Genomic DNA, 20823 nt, shown 5'->3' on the forward strand with positions numbered 1-20823 from the left:
CCTCATCTCTCCATAATCAACACAGACTGTAGATATCAAACACCTTCGGCTCCAGTTTGAAGGGAAGCCCATGTTCATCTCTCATCAGTGCTGCTGATCTTTATGGAAATTTAACAACAGTGTTTACCTTTTATTTTTAAATAAAAATAAATAAATACAATAAAAAATTACATTTTGTACGACCTGTTATATTCAAGTCAGTATGTTTGAGATACCTTTTTAATGATTTTTTTTTTTTTCATTCGTTTTAAAATAAATATTAAATATTTAATTGTGTACTTTATATAATAATATGTACTTGTACTTCTTAAATACAACTCAATTATGAATAAAATATAATGTGTGGGAAAAAAAGTATGAATAGATGAATAACATACAAGCTGATTAAGAATAGATTTTTGGTTTATTTTTAGGTTGAAACAGGAACAACAACAAAAACATATAGTAGAGAGTGTCTGTTTTCAATAGCTCACATTCATCGCAAAAATCTTCATCATCACACAAGACAAAACAACAACAATGAACAACATCATCATCCTCATCTGGACCATTGCAGCTTTTATTCAAGGTGGGATATTACATTTTGATATGAATAATAAGCTATTGTTGTTGTTTTTTTTAACCATTTTAATATACCAATATTTTGTTATAAAGTTGGTTTACAAACTTTATAACATACTTTTTTTTTTCTTCCTCAGAATCCAGAGGCGTCACTCTGACTCAACCTTAAAGAGCGTGCTAAGTTAAAACTGTCCAACAGGGTCAAACCACTACTATAGAGTGTAATATAGATGTAGGAATAAATAGTGATGACTTAGCCTGGTATCAGCAGAAACCTGGACAAGCTCCTAAACGCCTCATATATGACATAAAAACCCTCCAGCCAGGAACTCCATCTAGATTCAGTGGCAGTTGAACAAGAGATACTGGATGAGATTTTACTCTGACCATCAGTGGAGTCCAGACTGAAGATGCAGGAGATTATTACTGTCACTATATCAACAGTAAATATGTGTTCACACAGTGATAAAGAGTCGTATAAAAACCTCCATCAGTCAGAGTCACAGTGACTGCACTGATACAGATGAGAGAAACTGCAGCTGCTGATGGGAGGTTATTTGTTATAACAGTCTTATTCAGTCAAAAGTGTTATGCTGATTTGTGAGTCTCTTTCTGGATCTTTGATGTGTCAACATCACAATGAATGTATTTAATTCATCGTTTAAAATGTTCCACCACAAAAAGTCCAACGAAACCTGATGATACATGTAAGGGAAACAGCAGTCAGAGTCCTCATGTCCTTTCAATCCAGAATTACACAAAATGTGATCAGCATAAGATCTCCTTTTGCATGTTTTGAACATTAAAATTTAATTCATCATTTTTTCCCATCCGCAGTGTAATTTCTGCCACATCTTAAATGTTGTACTGCGTTAAGTATCAATCTGTGACAGTGGTGGAAATGATGTTCCCTTTTGAGGAACTCGAACTGCGTCCTCTAGGGGTCGCTATGGGGAACGCCGTCTGCATGACCCGTGTCTGAAGTCTATATACAAAAACATCAACAAAGTTGGCCGGCGACAGCCTATGACGTCAGCCTATGCGTCATTACCGGTGCGACCATAGTATAAAAGGATACCGGTAGAACAGGACGGCCTCTTCTTCGTCTTCACTGACCTTTTGTCTGTAACCAAAAGCTCGAATTGAGTGCATGTTTTCTCACCAAATGTTTTAGTATGGCTCTCGTGTGACGACGCATGGTAAGGAGCAAGCGCTCTTTGCTCCTGTGGAATTTATTGCGCTCTTTGCTTGTCTCTTGCGAGAGACAAGCACGCTCTGATACCCGCACCTTTCATACAGTCCTTATATGGTGAGAATTAAGCGAATATCGGCTCTCGAGGGAGTTGAATAAGATCATCGCATTTATTACTTGTTGTGAGAGGCAGATACACTCTCATACCCGCTTACACAGGGGTCACGGGCTGTGTATGCGGTAGCCAGCTGTGCCTTCAGCTCTCGAGGGAGTTGAATGCGATCGTCACATTCAGTGCTTATTTCTTGCGATGGACTGGCGTGCTTTCGTAGCCGCTTGCACAGAGCTCGCAGGCTGTGTGTATGTGGTCGGGAGCAGCGCATCCAGCTCGCGAGGAGACTGGATGTGCTCATCACGATGCATTCGCAAAGGAGGGAGGTGAGTCTTCTCTATACTGCATGAGTGTGTTCGCCTCTCGGGCATTAACAATGCATTCGCGGCAGCGGCTCCGTTCCGCCTGATTCCCGGGGGAATCAGACTCCCTTAAAGCTTAGGGAGTTGGTACTTAATGCTCGCCTCTATGATGACAGGCACTCCCCTCAGCATGGCAGCGTGGGTATAACCGTTCCCCATAGCGACCCCTAGAGGACGCAGTTCGAGTTCCTCGAAAGGGAACGTCTCGGGTTACGTATGTAACCTTGGTTCCCTGAGAAGGGAACGAGACACTGCGTCCTCTAGTCTCTTCGCCATGCTTCGAATGTGAGCTTCAGACGAAGAAACGACCGTCCTGTTCTACCGGCATCCTTTTATACTATGGTCGCACCGGTAGTGATGCACTGGCAGCGACGAGTCGCGCCGGAAGTGACGTCATAGGCTGTCGCCGGCCAACTTTGTTAATGTTTTTGTATGTAGGCTTCAGACACGGGTCACGCAAATAATATTTCACCCATCTGTGCTTTTATTTTGACTTGTGTAAATATTAATCAGTTTAATATTAATCTAATAAATCTCCCACAAACAAAACCACCAGTTCATGAAATCATCATTAAAATCTGGACATTTATCGCTCAAAATCACAAGAGAACATGGAATGATCAACAGACAAACATCAAGAGCAGGATATATATACACATATTGCACACAAAATAATTTATTCTGAAAGATAACTATCACCTCCGTTTTCAGTTGTCTTTCTAATTTCTGTAGTTCACATTCGTCACTAATTATTAAAACATTGAATGTTTTGTAGAATATGAACACACATTGAAAATTAATCTAAGTATACACTACCCGAGTAGCACTTGGGTGTTCACACAGTGATAAAGAGTCGTACAAAAACCTCCGTCAGTCAGAGTCACAGTGACTGCACTGATACAGATGAGAGATACTGCAGCTGCTGATGGGTGTGAATCATCTCAATCACTCTTGTCTGTAGATCACTATACTGCAATGCAGAACACTATATAATAATAAATTCAGTCAGTACTGGTTAGGTTAATCACTATAATGAATAAACAAAAAAAGGCTTGACACTCAACAAGCATTGCAGTCAAAATAAATAAATAAATTAAATTAGCTTGCATGTTACTATCATATTGGCTGTTCATTGGTACTAATAATGGACATATTAATGTTTTTTTTTTTCTGCATGACCATATTTTAGATCCCTTTATCCTACCACATAATTATTAATAAGCAGCAAATTAGGAGTTTATTCAGCCAACTGTTGTAGTTAATAGTTGTTTATCTGTGAGAATTGGGCCTTAAAATAAAGTTTTATCTGGCTTGTATAATGTGAACTTTGACTTGTGTAGTGGTTAGTTTAACCACTATAGATGCTGAACAGAATAAAAGTTTGATATTTGACATCACAAAATATCATCTGTTGCCCACAGCATTACAGTCAAAAACTGAATTAATATTTATTACATTTAAAAATTCAAAAACAAAGGATCAAAACACACACTGTATATGGTGCCTGTGCAGCAGCATGGAGTCAGGCTATGAGACCAAAAACACATTTCATGTTTAAATAAAAAAAGAAAAGAAAGAAAGAAAGAAAGAAAAAGAAAGAAAGAAAGAAACTGTTCCTGCTATCATGTTTAGCAGAAATCAAACACTTCAGTTCATAAGAAGAACCTCATAGCAGCAGTCAAACACAGTTGTTAGTCTGATGGTTTGAGGACGTTTTGTTTCATCAGGATCTGGACTGTTTGCCATCATTAAAATTTTGCTCTGGCCTTGACAAATTCCAGATTGAGTCTTCACAACACAACTCTATGACTACATGAATCACTACTGCTCACATTACACAAGTCTTGTCATTTTTGTGTTGTATCAATGCAGGACCAGAGTAGAACTGGAAGAATAACTGTATCTAACATTGTAATAGAGACCTGCATAAAATCATGAAAGAAAAGTTTCTGAAGTCTCATCCAGTATTTCACAAACACCAGCAGTGTGATTTTGTGGGGCTGAGGTGGAGAGAGAGGAAGTTTTTCATGAAAGGGAGCTGGGAAAGATGGAGTTTGTAGATCATGAACAGCGACCACATCACAGTCACTGCTAGAGACGCCACCGGGCTTCAATACGACCACCAAAAACCTGTTCACTGCACACAGACAGTGTGGCTTATTAATAATAAAATGAGACTTTTTGTAACATTTAATTCAAACTATTTCTGAACATTGCACAGTTCTGCAAAACGCTGTAAGGAAATTATACAAACAATAAAGGATAACAAATCAGATGTGTCTACATTCTGTCAGCTCTCTTTCTCATATGTGGTGATAAGTATTTGCAAGTCAGTTTATTTTGTTGAATTACTTTGTCCTAAACCACTGGTCTCAAACTCAATTCCTGGAGGGCCGCAGCTCTGCAGAGTTTAGCTCCAACCAGCTCCAACTCACACCTGCTTAATAGTTTCTAGTAATCCTGAAGATCTTGATTAGCTGGATCAGGTGTGTTTGATTAGGGTTGGAGCTAAACTCTGCAGAGCTGTGGCCCTCCAGGAATTGAGTTTGAGACCAATGTCCTAAACAGTCCTCTTTCTCTCATATGTAGCTTTGGAAAATTTGCTTAATTCCAGAGAATCTGTTTGTCCTAAACAGTCCAACTCAGTCATTTTAATTTACAGAGAAAAACCCTGCAGCTTCAGCCTAAACTTATCTGAAATGATTTTGTTGATCTTTATACAGTGATGACAAATAAGGCCACAGGAAAAGATTTCCCAGATAGCAACATGTCATTGTTTCAGTGTAGGAATTAACATTGAATCACGGAATCTATATATTTATCTTGTCTGTTAATTATAACATAACTATTTTGATGTTGTTGTTGCTGCTGTTGATGATGTTATAATATTCTAAATTTTTATTTATAATAGTTTTTAATAAATAAATGTATTTAAAGTTGTTGTTTTTTTTTTTTTTTTAATGTATTACAATTATTATAAAAACTATATTATTTAAAAAAAAAATTTAGCAGCACAATCTGTTGTAAATCCTGCCCACTTCTTTGCATTGTCAGCACATGCTTCAGTGCTCTGAGAGTGTTTATAGTGCTGTGAGTTTAACACTTCATGACTGAGAGCAGAACAGAACAGAATCTTCATCATCACACAAGACAAAACAACAACAATGAACAACATCATCATCCTCATCTGGACACTCACACTGTTTGCTCATGGTTTGTAGTACAACTTTTATAACAACAATTACAGTAATTGTTTTAAAATGTGAAATATACATCATTTTAATTCGTCTTTTTTCCCTTTCTTTCAGAGTGTAGAGGACAGTACACTGTTACTCAGAGTCCATCAATAACAGCAGCTCAAGGACAAGAAGTCAGAATAAACTGTAAAGTCAGCAGTAGAGTGTATGATGGTTATTACTTAGCCTGGTACTTACAGAAACCTGGAGAAACTCCTAAACTCCTCATATATCGTGCATCAAACCGTTACACTGGAACTCCATCTAGATTCAGTGGCAGTGGATCTGACAGTGATTTCACTCTGACCATCAGTGGAGTCCAGACTGAAGATACAGGAGATTATTACTGTCAGAGTTATCACTGGAACAGCAGTAAAGGTGTGTTCACACAGCGATAAAGAGTCGCACAAAAACCTCCATCAGTCAGAGTCACAGTGACTGCACTGATACAGATGAGAGAAACTGCAGCTGCTGATGGGAGGATGACAAACAACACAAAAAGTATAGCAAAAATGTAAGAGATATAATGCAGTATTTATTTACTTACTTACTTACTATACTTATTTAATACACACATACAGCTCATCATATTATTGTTCATTCACTTTATGGCCATTATAAATTGTAGCAAGTATTTATTTGTCTTGTGTGTCTAAAGAAGCAAATGGAAGAACTATCAAACAAAACACATAGTGAGGCATGATATGTAATATTACATTACAGTTTGCACTTTAAGAACTATGAATAAAATGAAAAATTTTCCCAGGTCACCACATTCATAATCTGACTACAGTCCTGTTTCCGTAGGTGTTGCCATGCACTGAAAAAAATGTTATGTTGAATTTACTTAATTTTATTACGTCAAGGGGTTGCACGAAATAAATTTATCTAAATCCAGATATATTTTTTAAGTTGAGAGAATTTATATTTTATAAGTTGAGTTTACTTATATTTTATAAATTGGTTGTACTTATATTTTATACATTGAGTTTATTAATCTCTTTTCCACAAACAACATTACAGTTTGACTTGATTTCTGTCATATATCCACAAATATTATTTGAGAACATCTAAACAGAGGTTTAGATGTTTTATTAAAAAAAAAAAAAGTTTCATTTGACCTCACCATCATGGCGAACAGGGTTTACTTTAGTTGGGCTCTTGAGCCTTCACTTTCTTAATATAATTTTTTTGTTCTTTGGTTGCTGTAATTGTGTTTACAGAGCACATTTGTTATAGCGCCAAAAAAAAACAAGGGGAGGGCCTTATTAAATGTTCTTGGTTAATTATTATTGATGGTGTAATCATCATCCAGTGGTCTGATTTGCTGATGTCGTTCTATGGTTTACCTCTTAGTTTCATTATATTTACAGTAGTTGTATGAACTCTCACTATTACTACTTTAAGATCTCCTGTGTTACTTAGACACACACAGACATCAAGAATCAGCATATGAATCTCAACAATGGTGATATTCAACAGCTGCATGCTGGGAGTCATGGGTGAGTTTTATAATCTGCTGTTACCCAGCATGCAGCTGTTGAATGTCACCATTGTTGAGATTCAAATGCTGATTCTTGATGTCTGTGTGTGTCAAAGGGACACTGTAGATTTCAAGGTTTAGTGTATAAGATAAACATCCATAATAGTTCATACACCTGTCGTAAACATTATGAAAATAATAGACTAACCACTGCATGAGATCAATGCATCAGGCCACTGGATGTTAGTGATTTCCCCACAAATAAAAATTAACCAAAAACACCTAATCAGACTTCTTTTTGGCTTTGTTATTTTGCTGTAATAGATGTGCTTCATACTCATAATTACAGCAGCCAAAAAAAAATAAAAAGTCAAGAGTCCAACTAAAGTAAACCCTGATCGCCATGATGGTGAGGTCAATTGAAACAAAAAAAAAAAAAATATATATATATATATATATATATAAAACATCTAAACCTCTGTTTAGATGTTCTGAAATAATATTTGTAGATATATGACAGAAATCAAGCCAAACTGTAATGTTTGTGGAGTTGTTTAATCAGAGATTTAATGTATATTAAATTTATTATATTAAAGTTCATTTTATCTTTGGCTGTGTCTGATTCTTGTGTTTCTCTTTCCTTCTGTGATTCTGCTTGTAAACAGCAGGTGTTCATCATTATTGGTCAATCATGACATAATGATCTCCTTAACTCCAACACTGTGTCAATGCTACTTGAACACTCTGTAGTGTGGAAACACATGAACACTGAGCAGGGTTTGTTTAACACTGGGAAATGTTACATAAACTTTACCTGTTTCATTTACGTAAGACTGATGTATTTGAATTACATTAAGTTTAATTGATTTGTTTAAATTAAAACTATGTAATCTAAATGCATGGAACTGATGTATGTAATTGAATTAAGTTAAGGGCTGAAATATTTTTTTGAGTGTATATGGAAATTAAATGAAACTTATTTTTTTCTAATTACTTTTAATTGAATGAAATTAACTTGTTTTAAACAAGGGCAGTGAATTTGAAAATTAATAATAAAAAATAAGTAGGATTAAATAACACATTAAAATCAGTGAAATTAACCAGATAAAAACATGTAACATTTACAAGGGGTCAGAATCATTTTTTTCAGTGTGGCAACACGTTTTCACTCCCAACTCGTCACAAACTGACGCTTGGTCAGGACCCTTTGGCATTGCTTTTTGACGCTCAAGGTGCATGCATGGGTCCTCCATTGATTTCAGTTGTTTGCCTTAATTTAATAGTTTGCATGCATTTGTAAAAAAAACACAAATTATTTTATATAAATGTATACTTTAATTGGAGCACCTAAACCCACTCTAAACTTACCCACTTCTAAACAATATAAAACATGTAACAGGCAAATGTAAGTGCAGTCACAGGTTTTTATTGCAGAAACTGACCATAAACAAGCAGTATAAAAGCATTACAAACAAGTTGTGTTGAAGCATGACGCAATCGGTCACGAGACACACAAGAGCCAATGGCATTTCACCACCAAGGCTGATATAACGCTTCTTTAGCAGACTGAGCTTTATGGCGGACGGAGACGGATCACGTCTATTCCTCTAAAAAAATCAATTGTTTTGCCTCTGAACATTTGGAATATTAACACTTTTTGTATAAATTATGACTGTAGCTGTAGTTATATCTTGTGTTTTCTTGACAAATGGTAGGTTTAGGGCAGGGGTTGGGTTATGTGCTCGTAAATGTGCAAATAATGAAATGTAAATAAAACTTGTGACTGTTTACATTGAAAATTTACACCCCAACATACAGGTGCATCTCAATAAATTAGAATGGACACTGGACTTCAAGCAACTTGGGCTATGAGCTTCTCCACTCTTCCTCCAGACTCTAGGACCCTGGTTTCCAAATGAAATACAAAACTTGCTCTCATCTGAAAAGGGGACTTTGGGCCACTGGGCAACAGTCCATTCCTTCTTCTCCTTAGCCCAGGTAAGACGCCTCTGACGTTGTCTGTGGTTCAGGAGTGGCTTAACAAGAGGAATACGACAACTGAGAGACCATTTTGAAGGCTCAGGAAACCTTTGCAGGTGTTTTGAGTTGATTAGCTGATTGGCATGTCACCATATTCTAATTTGTTGAGATAGTGAATTGGTGGGTTTTTGTTAAATGTGAGCCAAAATCATCACAATTAAAAGAACCAAAGACTTAAACTACTTCAGTCTGTGTGCATTGAATTTATTTAATACACAAGCTTCACAATTTGAGTTGAATTACTGAAATAAATGAACTTTTCCACGGCATTCTAATTTATTGAGATGCAACTGTATATGCAATAATGGCAACATTATTGCCCAATATATAATTTAATCATGATGATAAAATTACCATTGCCTTTTGCATCAGCATTATGACACCATGGGTTTCTTATTTAAAGCAAAGGACCCTGCACATTGAAAAATGCCGCTAAAGGGTCCTGACCAAGCGAGTTGGGAGTGAGAACGTGTTGGTTATGTATAAAATATAAGCTAAATCTAAAAGCTTCATATAAGCTAAAGCTAACGCTAAAGCTTCATATCGCAGTGCATGATGGGTGCCACCACAGTACAAAACTGGTCTGTTTTTCCCAGCATGCATTGTGGCATGAATAATTTATGCAGCTAAATTGTCTTACAACTGATATCTTATTATTATTATTATTATTATTATTATTATTATTAATTAATAATAATAATAATAATAATATTGTTGTTGTTGTGAGTTTTCAGTAGCTTGTTTTGTAAGGTTCAGAGTTGTTTATCTGAATGTTTTGTTGATTGTCACCATTGTTGAGGTTTGTATGATGATTGTTGATGTGTCAACAGTGAAAAGTTCTTGCTGTTGTTGCATCTTTGAGAGGTGATCACTGTTCATCTGTTCACAGTGTAAATGCACTATTTCTATAATAGTAGTTGCTGTTGTTTAATAGAACATTTTACAGTTCAGTGATGCCTCAGTCTCACTAATATTTACTGAGTCAATCATCAAACTACTAGACTTAAACCATTTTATCACAGTCATTTGAATGTTGTAAACAGAACCCAGGAGATCTGCTTCTTCATCAATCTCTTTCTTTGTCAATACACAGATGTTCTTGAAAAACATTATTGCAAATGTTGGAAGATAATTAATTTAACAAAATCCAAAGGTAAAGTGCCCAACCGAAGCAAACACTTTCAGATGAAGTATTTTCAAAAGCATGAACAAGCTACAGATAAACCTCTGTTAACCCTGAGAAACCAAATTTGAAAGGAATAAAGGCAAACAGGTTTGTAATGAGTGAAGCTGGTAACGCTGTTTGTGGAGCTGTTTAATCATCATCTGCTGATCATCTTTAGAGATTTAATGTCTGCTTTTATTTCAGGTGATTTCATCTCAAGCTGTCGGTCATAGTTGTTGTGTTTCTGCTGGTCTCTTCTCATTTTTTCCTGTTCTTGTTGTTTCTTTTTCCTTCAGTGATTTTTCCTTCAGAAATAACATTTTAGTATAATTCTTTAGTATAATAACGTGTATCTGTATTTCATAACATCTGGAACCAGGGCCTAATCACACCAGTCATAAAATATTAATAATTAATAGTTTGGGTACATTTAGATAAAATCTCCTCAGGATTCTTCGACTTCAGTATTTAAATTATTTGAATCTGAATCTATCAAACATGTCTATATATTGTCCTGGTCGCGCAGCTCTCATTGTGAACACATACAGTAGTTCATACAGCAGTTTTTTTTTTTTTTTTTTTTTTGCATCCAGAGGGTGTTTTGCATGAGCAGCACAAGCGTCACTGCTCTACATGTATTTATATCTCTGTGAACTGAACATGACATGATCAAGAGCTCTTATTCATCAACCAACAAACATGACTTTCAGCATCATCTTTCTTTGGACTCTGACAGTGTTTTGTCAAGGTTTGGAAAATTATTTATATTTTTATTTTCCAAAGATAAATGACTGTGTGGAAATATTTGACTTCTAATGTTCTTCACTTGACAGAATCCATTGGGCAGGTGACAGTGACTCAAACTTCATCACAGCTGCTCACTCAAACAGGACAAGAAGTCAGAATAAAGTGTACAACTAGCAGTAATGTTGCCTGTTGTTGTGGTGGTACTGCATGTATTAGCTGGTATCTACAAAAACCCGGAGAAGTTCCTAAACTCCTTATTTATGGAGCAAATCAACGACAGTCAGGAACTCCATCTAGATTCAGTGGCAGTGGATCTGGCAGTGATTTCACTCTGACCATCAGTGGAGTCCAGACTGAAGATACAGGAGATTATTACTGTCAGAGTTTACACCAGATCAGTGGTAACTGGGTGTTCACACAGTGATAAAGAGTCGTACAAAAACCTCCATCAGTCAGAGTCACAGTGACTGCACTGATACAGATGAGAGAAACTGCAGCTGCTGATGTAAGCATAACAAACAAGTAACAAACTTCTAGAAAAATTCTAAACAAAATTCTAATTTTAATTAATTGTCTTATTAGTATTATTTTTATATGATATAATTTAGATGGATTTTAATTGTGCCTTCAACTATACAGTAGATGGACCTACAGTACTCTTTGATCAATGTTTTTTTGTCCCACTTTATATTAGGTGGCCTTAACTACTATGTACTTACATTTAAATTAATAATTTGATAGAGTGCACTAATTGTGTACATACATGTTTTTACATATATTTACATATACTATATTTTACATATATTAAAAAATAAAAAAAAAAAAAAAAAAAAAAAAACTGCATGTAATTATATCTGCTCTGTGCTACTAGCTCTGTGTTTAATCTGACCCCAATTTAAACTTATTCTAAAATTTAGACTGAGATAATAAATTTAGTTCAGTTTCTAATGTGGATATTTAAATATTCTAATATTCTCTTACTCTTCAGTTATTTGTTCTTTAGGGGCCCAATGTCACACAGAGTCTTACGGTGGCCCGTCTGGATCTCATGGTCACAAATTCTCATTTCTGATCTTAGTCAGAGGATGCAGGGTTCACTTATTCCTTTAAGTTTGGGAGCCTCATGCATGCTCATAACAAAAAGTGTAGTTCCACGTTCATACAACACATTCATTCAAGTCAGTGACAGACAGAAATCATGAGCTCCTAGTAGACGTGTTTCTGCTCTATTTATTAATGGCCTTCAGTTTGACCTACTGTATCCTGGACACAGATTTGCATCAACACCAGAATCCATTTTAATCTACTGTAAATAATCATTTCAGAAGGATACAGAATAAATCAAATATAACATTTCATTTGTCAGGTAAGAATGTATCATGTCAATTACATAATTGAATAATAAGAACCCAGCTCATAAATAATGAATACATAGCATTATTTGCTGAATGAATTTAAGAGTGAGAGATGCAAACTTCACAGCAGAGACACAAACAACTCAGGAGATTAACACAAAATGCTTACAGAAACCCAGTGATTTATCTGTCAGTTTCTCTTAAATGCCCAGATTACAACAGAGAAACATTCAAATCTAAATTGTAAAACATTCGTTATTATTTAGGTTGGACAGGATCCCACAATCCAAAGGTCATGCTTTCTGTGGAAGAAGAAAGGTATTCTTACCAAAAACCCTGAGAGAGACACGCCTTCGACAGGAGATCAAAACTGTCCTACGGTTTGAACCTTTATTACAATATATTTTACTGCTGTGAAGGTGAAACCATTTTACCACATGCACTGAGACGTTTAAAATGATACCAAACATGAAAGGGAAAAACAATGGATTCAGTGATTCTTCTGGCATTCTGATTGGACTTTTGGTGACTTGAGCTTGATGGAGAATGGACGGGGGCTTAGAAGATTAGGTAAATGGCTTTCTATGCCATTGTTTTGTGATTTCTTCTCTAGGTTTGTAGATTTATTATTTTCACTGTAAAATCCAATAGTTTACCTTACTTAGATATAATTTAAGTTACAGCTACTTTCAAGCAAGTAAAACAATTTACTTACTACATTGAGTGACGCTTACTTAAAATATTCAAGTAGTCACAAAGGAACCAGTGACATTAATAAACCAGTGAGAGGCAGCAGTGCACTAATATGTTGCTAATTTGCAAAATAACAAGAAGAAGAAGAAAACGTTTTTTTTTTGAGGTGGCAAAAATCAAAAGTTATTTTTCACTAGTTACATTCACTCATTTCACCAAAGTCATCTTGAATGTTGTTTCAATACAACTATATATTTGAGAGAACATCACATAAGCTGACTTCATAAATTGATGTTGATTTTCGTAAAATGTTGTTTGTGTGTCTTATTTTATTTATTTATTTGTTATTATTATTATTATTATTTTACTTACCATTATAGTGATTAATGTTCCATTTGGTTGGGCACTTGGAGCTTTGCTTTTCTTGTTAGAATCTTCTTCCTATTGTTGCAGCAATGCAACATGAAGTCATAATTTTTGATATCAAGGGAAGAAAAGTAATAAGTAGATTGCTTTTAGAAGCAACTTTCTAATTCTGATATTTACAGTACAGAAATCTTTTAATTTTTATTGATAATCTTTAGCTAATGTATTTTTTGTGTTTATTAATGATCTTTTACAGTTTTATTGTTCTTCATAAACACCTTGGAAAACTTTATTGGGTTGAGACAGTCCTTTAATATTTGTGGTGACGTGCTCAAGTCACAAACTTCAACATTCAGCACGTGAATCACAACAATGGTGACAATTAAATTTTATTTATTTTTATTAATTGTGACATGGGGAAACCATTGCATTATTTTATTTTCTCTTTTTGTTGTGTTACTACTGACATAAGTCAGTAAATAAAATTAGCAAATAAAAACAACAACAGTGTGAAAAGAAACCAATTGCATAATTTATTCATTCGCAATGCACTCTGGGAGTCAGTGAGTAGCTATACTAAGTCATGTACAAAGCTTTAAGTAAATGATTACAGTTCCCCCTACAGTTCTTTTTAAGTTACAGTTTATCCACCCAGGCCCACCTGAGCTCCTGTGTAAGTAAACTACACTAACTAAGCATTTGTCACTACAACATACTATTCCTATTTCACTTTACTTAGTTTTTTTAAGGCAATCGGTTTGCATGCTTTTTTTAAGTAAACCCAACTAATTAGATTTTACAGTGTTATAGCATGATGTTCTGTTTTTGTTAATGTTCCAGAGTCTGGAGTTGTTGTTTGATTCATGTAATTATTAGTGAATTACACCCAGTATTCTTCTGCAAGACGCATACGAAATTTTGACTGCTAGAGGGCCTAAAGTTACATAGTGTGTCTTTAAATTCTTAAATAATTACATTAAACCTTACATATTCAGTGTAACACTAACTGTACAAATAATGTAAAAACCCTATTGCACCAGCTTATTGAACGTTTTGTTTATGATGAACAAAAAACAAAAACCATTTTGAACAAAATACACTCAAAACAGAACACTGTGTGCCATATAACCAGGGCCGGTATATCCAGTGTGTATTCAGTGCTCCAGAGAGTGTAAAAGGTTTCTATTTGCAAAGTGTTTTTGAAGTGCTGAGGAGCGTAGCTAATCACAGACAGTGATGAGTTATGCAAGACCTATATAAACAAGAGATTTGTTGTTCAGTGTAGAGAGATTCACTGATTATAACTACATTTTTGGAGATTGCGATGAACTAAGACGAGTGGCAGTTTTAGTGATATTAAAGGAGCACTTTTTATGCTAGCTATATACAGTATAATTTGGAATTTGTATAAAACCTTTTTGTATAAAACTTTATGTACATGCTGCAATATGCTTACTCTTGAAATAGTTATTAATCATAGCAATGGACTGGACTAAAAATATGTGAAAATCTGCATTAAAGCTAGAGCACTCTCAGTGATTTAATTCATGAACCGGGCCTGATAAAGTAATACATTAAATGCATCTGCATCTTTCACGTGCATCTTAAAGATCGTCTTTAATGGTGAATGTAAAATCACTTGGCAGTTGAGCTTGTGTCGGCCCTGCATATAACAGATAAAAACCCAATATTAGATGCAAAAAAAAGAAAAGGTATGTCCTACAAGCAATGTGGAGAATGACGATTGTGTCAACACACTTTTACAAAATTTGCAAACAAATATTTGAAAAAAAAAAAAAAAAAAGCCTTTTATATAAGCAATTGCTTTGGAAGCATCGTTGAGAATGATTCACAGGCAAATGATAGAGAGTCACTTTGCATTGTCAGCACATGCTTCAGTGCTCTGAGAGTGTTTATAGTGCTGTGAGTTTAACACTTCATGACTGAGAGCAGAACAGAACAGAATCTTCATCACACAAGACAAAACAACAACAATGAACAACATCATCCTCATCTGGACCATTGCAGCTTTTATTCAAGGTGGAATGACAATTTTTGATAATAATATTGTGCTGATGTTGTTTTATACCAATATTGTGCTATAAATGAGATTTACACATTCACTGGTTTTCTTTTATTTTATTTTCTTCAGAATCCAATGGATTCACTCTGACTCAGCCTAAAGTTAAAACTGTCCAGCTTGGTCAAACAGCTACAATAGAGTGTAGTCTGGATGTAGGACTAACACATAATGACTTGTCTTGGTATCAGCAGAAACCTGGAGAAACTCCTAAACTTCTCATACATGACATAAACAGCCTCCAGTCAGGAACTCCATCTAGATTCAGTGGCAGTGGATCTGAATATGGAAAAGACTTTTCTCTGACCATCAGTGGAGTCCAGACTGAAGATACAGGAGATTATTACTGTCTGAGTTTCCACTATCCAAACAGTACCTATGTGTTCACACAGTGATAAAGAGTCGTACAAAAACCTCCATCAGTCAGAGTCACAGTGACTGCACTGATACAGATGAGAGAAACTGCATCTGCTGATGGGAGGATGTGATTAAACATAATTACTCTATCTATTATTTACTTACTTTTTGTTCTTTGGAGATTCAAAAAGTTCTTGATGTGTCATTATAGATTCTTCAAATCAGAGCTGCAAAAGTCTGCACTATGGTATGGCACTTTAGGAGCTACAGTATGTAACAAACAAGTTTCATCACAATACAATACAGAACTAATTCTCGATTTAAAGGGGTCATCAGATGTCCATTTTCCACAAGTTGATATGATTCTTTAGGGTCTTAATGAAAAGTTTCTAATATACTTTGATTAAAAATTTTCAATGGTTTTGTAAAACAACACCCTTTTTACCTTGTCAAAATGAGCTCAGCAAAAATCATTTCATTCTAAGGGGTTGTTCCTTTAAATGCAAATGAGCTCTGCTCGCCCCGCCCCTCTCTTCTCTCTGTGGAAAAGATGGTGTTGTTTACATTAGCCGCGTTTAGCCGCGTTTAGCCGCTAAACTTCCTAACTACCACGTTATAAGGAAAGGCGATCGCAAAGATTCATAAAAAAAACCCTTATACACAGTAAAATTCACAGAGTAAAATTAACTCTATTCAGAGAACATTTGGTCCCTCTCTAAATAGAGTTAAATTAACACTGAAGCAGCGTTAAAGTTAATGAGATAATTAAGTGATCAATTAAAAGGTGATTGAGCATTAGTGATGAACACCTGCTGTTAACAAACAGAATCACTGAAGAAAAGAGAAACACAAGAACTACAACCGATTTCAGCCACATTTTAAATCAACTGAAATAAAAGATATTAAATCTCTCAAGATCTGATTAAACAACTCCACAAACAGCATCACCAGCTTCACTCATTACTAAGCAGACTGGCTTAATTGTAATAATAATAATTAAAAACAAACAAACAAAAAAAAACATGATGCCACCATAATTGTGGTCAAGGTTTGCTTTAGTTTGTCTCTTGACCCTTTTAATAACTTACAATAATTTTGCTTCTAAGCAATTATAATATTGTTTCACAGCAAACATTTGTGTATTGCGGAATCAAATGTTTGAAGCAACAGATTGTTTTACGCTTTCTGCTTATAGCTCATTTGTGTGAAAGCGATCTTTCTCTTTGGTTTATTGATGGGCATATTGCTGAAAAAAGGTCCTATTAAACAATCACCACCATAAAGCTTCAGTTTTTAAAAAAAAAAAAAAAAAAAGAGGTGCATTGGCTCAGGAGTTTAGACATGAACACTTATCACATGATCCTCAACAGTGGTGACAATAATTATTCATACTGCAGTGCATGATGGGAGTTTTTACTATGTTGTTACCCAGCATGCATTGCAGCATGAAGCATTTTGTTGATTGTCACCATTGTTGAGATTCATATACTGGTACTCGATGTCTGTGTGTCTCTGAATAATAGCAGTGTTTACTTATGCTTTACATGAACCTAAAATAATTTTTCATTACTACATTCTAGTTTTTTTTTTTTCTTTGTTTTGACTGCTCAAGTTTCATGGGGCAGATTATGGTTATCCAAATGCACAAATTGAGAAAAACGTACCTTGGACGTAGTCAAATCATCTCACAATAAATATCTCAACATATAAAATCAATTAAAACATGTTTAATGTAAAACACTGACCACTCTACTTTACAACATCACATGTACAGTTTAACAGAGATTTAACCCAAAAACTGAAGGGTCAAGAGCTAAACTAAAACAAATGCTGATCTCCATGATGGTGGCATCATTTTAACCACTAAAACCAACTTTTGCTCCTCTGTAAATCTCAATAAGATCTTCTGTAGATGTGTGACAGTAATAAAGTCAGTCTGGTTAGTAATGAGTGAAGCTGCTGCTGAGCATCATCATCTGCTGAGATCTTGAGAGATTTAATCACTTATTTTATTTCAGTTGATTTAATCTGTGGCTGAAATCAGTTGTAGTTCTTGTGTTTCTTCTTTATTGATTCTGCTTGTTAACAGCAGGTGTTCATCACTAATGCTCAATCACCTTTTAATTGATCACTTAATTATCTCATTAACTTTAACGCTGCTTCAGTGTTAATTTAACTCTATTTAGAGAGGGACCAAATGTTCTCTGAATAGAGTTGATTTTACTCTGGGGATTTTACTGTGTACTCACTTCTGCTGTAAGTGAAGCTGGATCATGAATGATTTGCGCGAACATAGATGGATATATGTAGATCGGGAGGTGCATTCCCTTCACAAACAAACGTAATCCACTGCATCTTCAGCGGCTCAGATGTCGGGAGTAAATGACGACCACTATGTTCATTATTACATCCAGCAACACAACACCTCAATCGCTCAATCAGAGATATTCTTGTCTAACTTACATCCCTGCTCCGGCATCGAAACAAAGAGGGCGGACTGTTACAGCTGATTCAAGGTAAATCGCTCATGTCAATCAACTATCGTGGGAGCGGCATCTGTTGGTGTGACGCCACAATGACAGGCATCTGAGAATGGCTCGATTTGAAAAAGGGGATATTATTTTTACAGATTAATTAAAAACTGCTGCATGGAACAGCTGAGAGTGACACAGATACTGAAGGACACACTTCAGAATGAATCATTCACTGTGTCTCATCACAGAGTCAACAGTTGATCAAACATTCAGAAGGTCAGTATGACTGCTGAGAGTCTCAGTGTGAACTGATGAATATGAACAAACATCTCTCCATTAGTCCAACTCAACTGACTCATTTCACAGAATAAAGGGTCAAAGAGTAAAACTCATATTTGAGTGATTCTGTTCCTCTCAGAATAGAGCAGCTCCATCAGCAGATGTTCAGTGTCCTCACAGGAGATTCATGATACAGTAAAACACACAGAGTCAACACATAGAGAATCAATAGTGATAGGAAATGTGTTAGTGTTTGATGTTCATAATTTGACTAAACAGCATAGTTGCATCATTTCTTCCATCTGCAGGTGTTTTCATGGTTCACTAAGTGACATTTGATTATATAATATAAGCTTGAGTTCTGGGGCCTCATTTATATAGATGTGTGTAGAATTTGTGAAATGTCCCTACAAACAATTTATAAAACCATTCATACACACAAAAATGTTCCTTAACGCATTAATCTTTATAAACCTTAAATCAATGCATAATGTGAGCAAACACATCAACCTACAGAACGGCCACAAATGTTCCTTAATGATTCAGAAGAAGTACAGCACTCATCACCATGGACAAGAAAGTCCAAACATGTTTATATTCAGGAAACTGTTAATTCCAGTGACATATTTTCACAGTGATCTATTTTTGCATTTACTTTTCTTTTTCTTTACATTTTTATGAACAATGTAGGATTATTTTCATATTGTATGTGCACAAATGTTTGTAAAAACAAAACACATTTTGCACACATAAGAAATGAGGCCTGTGACCTTTTCTGATTCAAAAAGACAAAAATGAGTCAAAGATATCAAGATAAAATATATTATTTTATTTGCTAACTGATTTTGATTAAATAATATCCAATGTAAGTTAAAACAACTTTTAAAATTTTAATCTATAGATTTAAAGAACATTTCACTCATATATGGTTTTATTTTATCTTCTGTAAATATTAATCAGATTAATATTAATCTAATAAATCTCCCATAAACAAAATGACCAGACCACCAAACCATCACTAAACACTTTTAAATATAAACATTTAACGATTAAATCACAAAAGATACTGAACGATTGACAGCAAAACATTAATACCACAATAAATGTAAAAGACGTACACACATACTCATTTATTATAAGATACAAATAGGAATATCACCTCAGTTTTCTGTCTCATGTCAAACTGGTTTACATGTATGAATCTAGATTCATTTAGAAAGCAGATGATCTTTAATATTATTAGGTTTATTATCAACCCAGTAACATAATCAAACATGCTCTGTACAGAGTGTTCGTTTGATTTCTATAGCTCATATTCATCACAAAGTATTAAAACTTCTATTGTTTTTTAGAACATGAACATGTATAAAGAAATTCATCTGTGGTCTGAGACTGACAGCTGCCTGTTCTGTGTATGAAGATCATTTACATAGAGAGACACTTTGCATGAGAGTGTTTATAGTGCTGTGAGTTTAACACTTCATGACTGAGAGCAGAACAGAACAGAATCTTCATCATCACACAAGACAAAACAACAACAATGAACAACATCATCATCCTCATCTGGACCATTGCAGTATTTATTCAAGGTGGAATGACAATTTTTGACAATAATATTATGCTGTTGTTGTACCAATATTCTGCTATAAATAAGATTGACACATTCATTAGTTTTCTTTTCTTTTCTTCAGAATCCAGTGGAGTCACTGTGACTCAACCTAAAGTTAAAACGGTCCAGATTGGCCAAAGAGCTACAATAGAGTGTAGTCTGGATGTAGAACTGACCTCTAATGACTTGGCTTGGTATCAGCAGAAACCTGGAGAAACTCCTAAACTCCTCATATATTACATAAACAGCCTCCAGTCAGGAACTCCATCTAGATTCAGTGGCAGTGGATCTAGCTATGGAAAAGATTTTTCTCTGACCATCAGTGGAGTCCAGACTGAAGATACAGGAGATTATTACTGTCAGAGTAGACACTGTTCTGGTAGCTGTGTGTTCACACAGTGATAAAGAGTCGTACAAAAACCTCCATCAGTCAGAGTCACAGTGATTGCACTGATACAGATGAGAGAAACTGCAGCTGCTGTTTCATCCTGATATGATACAACATTGATTCTCTTTTTTACGATATGATTTGATATTTGCCTTTATGTCAAAACATGCAGTGATAAGATAACAATTATACTAATGCATCATATAGTTAGTCAGTAACATTAAATTACAAGGTGCCTTATTACAAGATGACACCATTTAACTATTTTTTCCTTTTGTTAAGTGTTGACTTAAAAGTGGTGACTTGACGTCCAGGACTCAAACC

At 35.1% G+C, this 20823-nt stretch overlaps 3 gene segments (V, D, J or C); all 3 read left to right on the forward strand.

Moving 5' to 3' along the window:
- Positions 1-494: 494 nt before the first annotated feature.
- Positions 495-20823, forward strand: part of LOC127157979 (Ig kappa chain V region 3381-like) — a 55496-nt gene continuing 35167 nt past the window's right edge. The window contains exon 1 of the V gene segment in view: positions 495-568.
- On the forward strand, positions 10762-11631 carry LOC127157971 (immunoglobulin kappa variable 3-15-like). The segment is given in 2 exon segments: positions 10762-10899; positions 10985-11631. Coding segments are annotated over 2 exon segments (387 nt in total).
- Positions 19845-20528, forward strand: LOC127157972 (Ig kappa chain V region 3547-like). The segment is given in 2 exon segments: positions 19845-20091; positions 20194-20528. Coding segments are annotated over 2 exon segments (369 nt in total).

This window comes from Labeo rohita, unplaced genomic scaffold, assembly GCF_022985175.1.
Source record: "Labeo rohita strain BAU-BD-2019 unplaced genomic scaffold, IGBB_LRoh.1.0 scaffold_129, whole genome shotgun sequence".
NCBI lineage: Eukaryota > Metazoa > Chordata > Actinopteri > Cypriniformes > Cyprinidae > Labeo > Labeo rohita.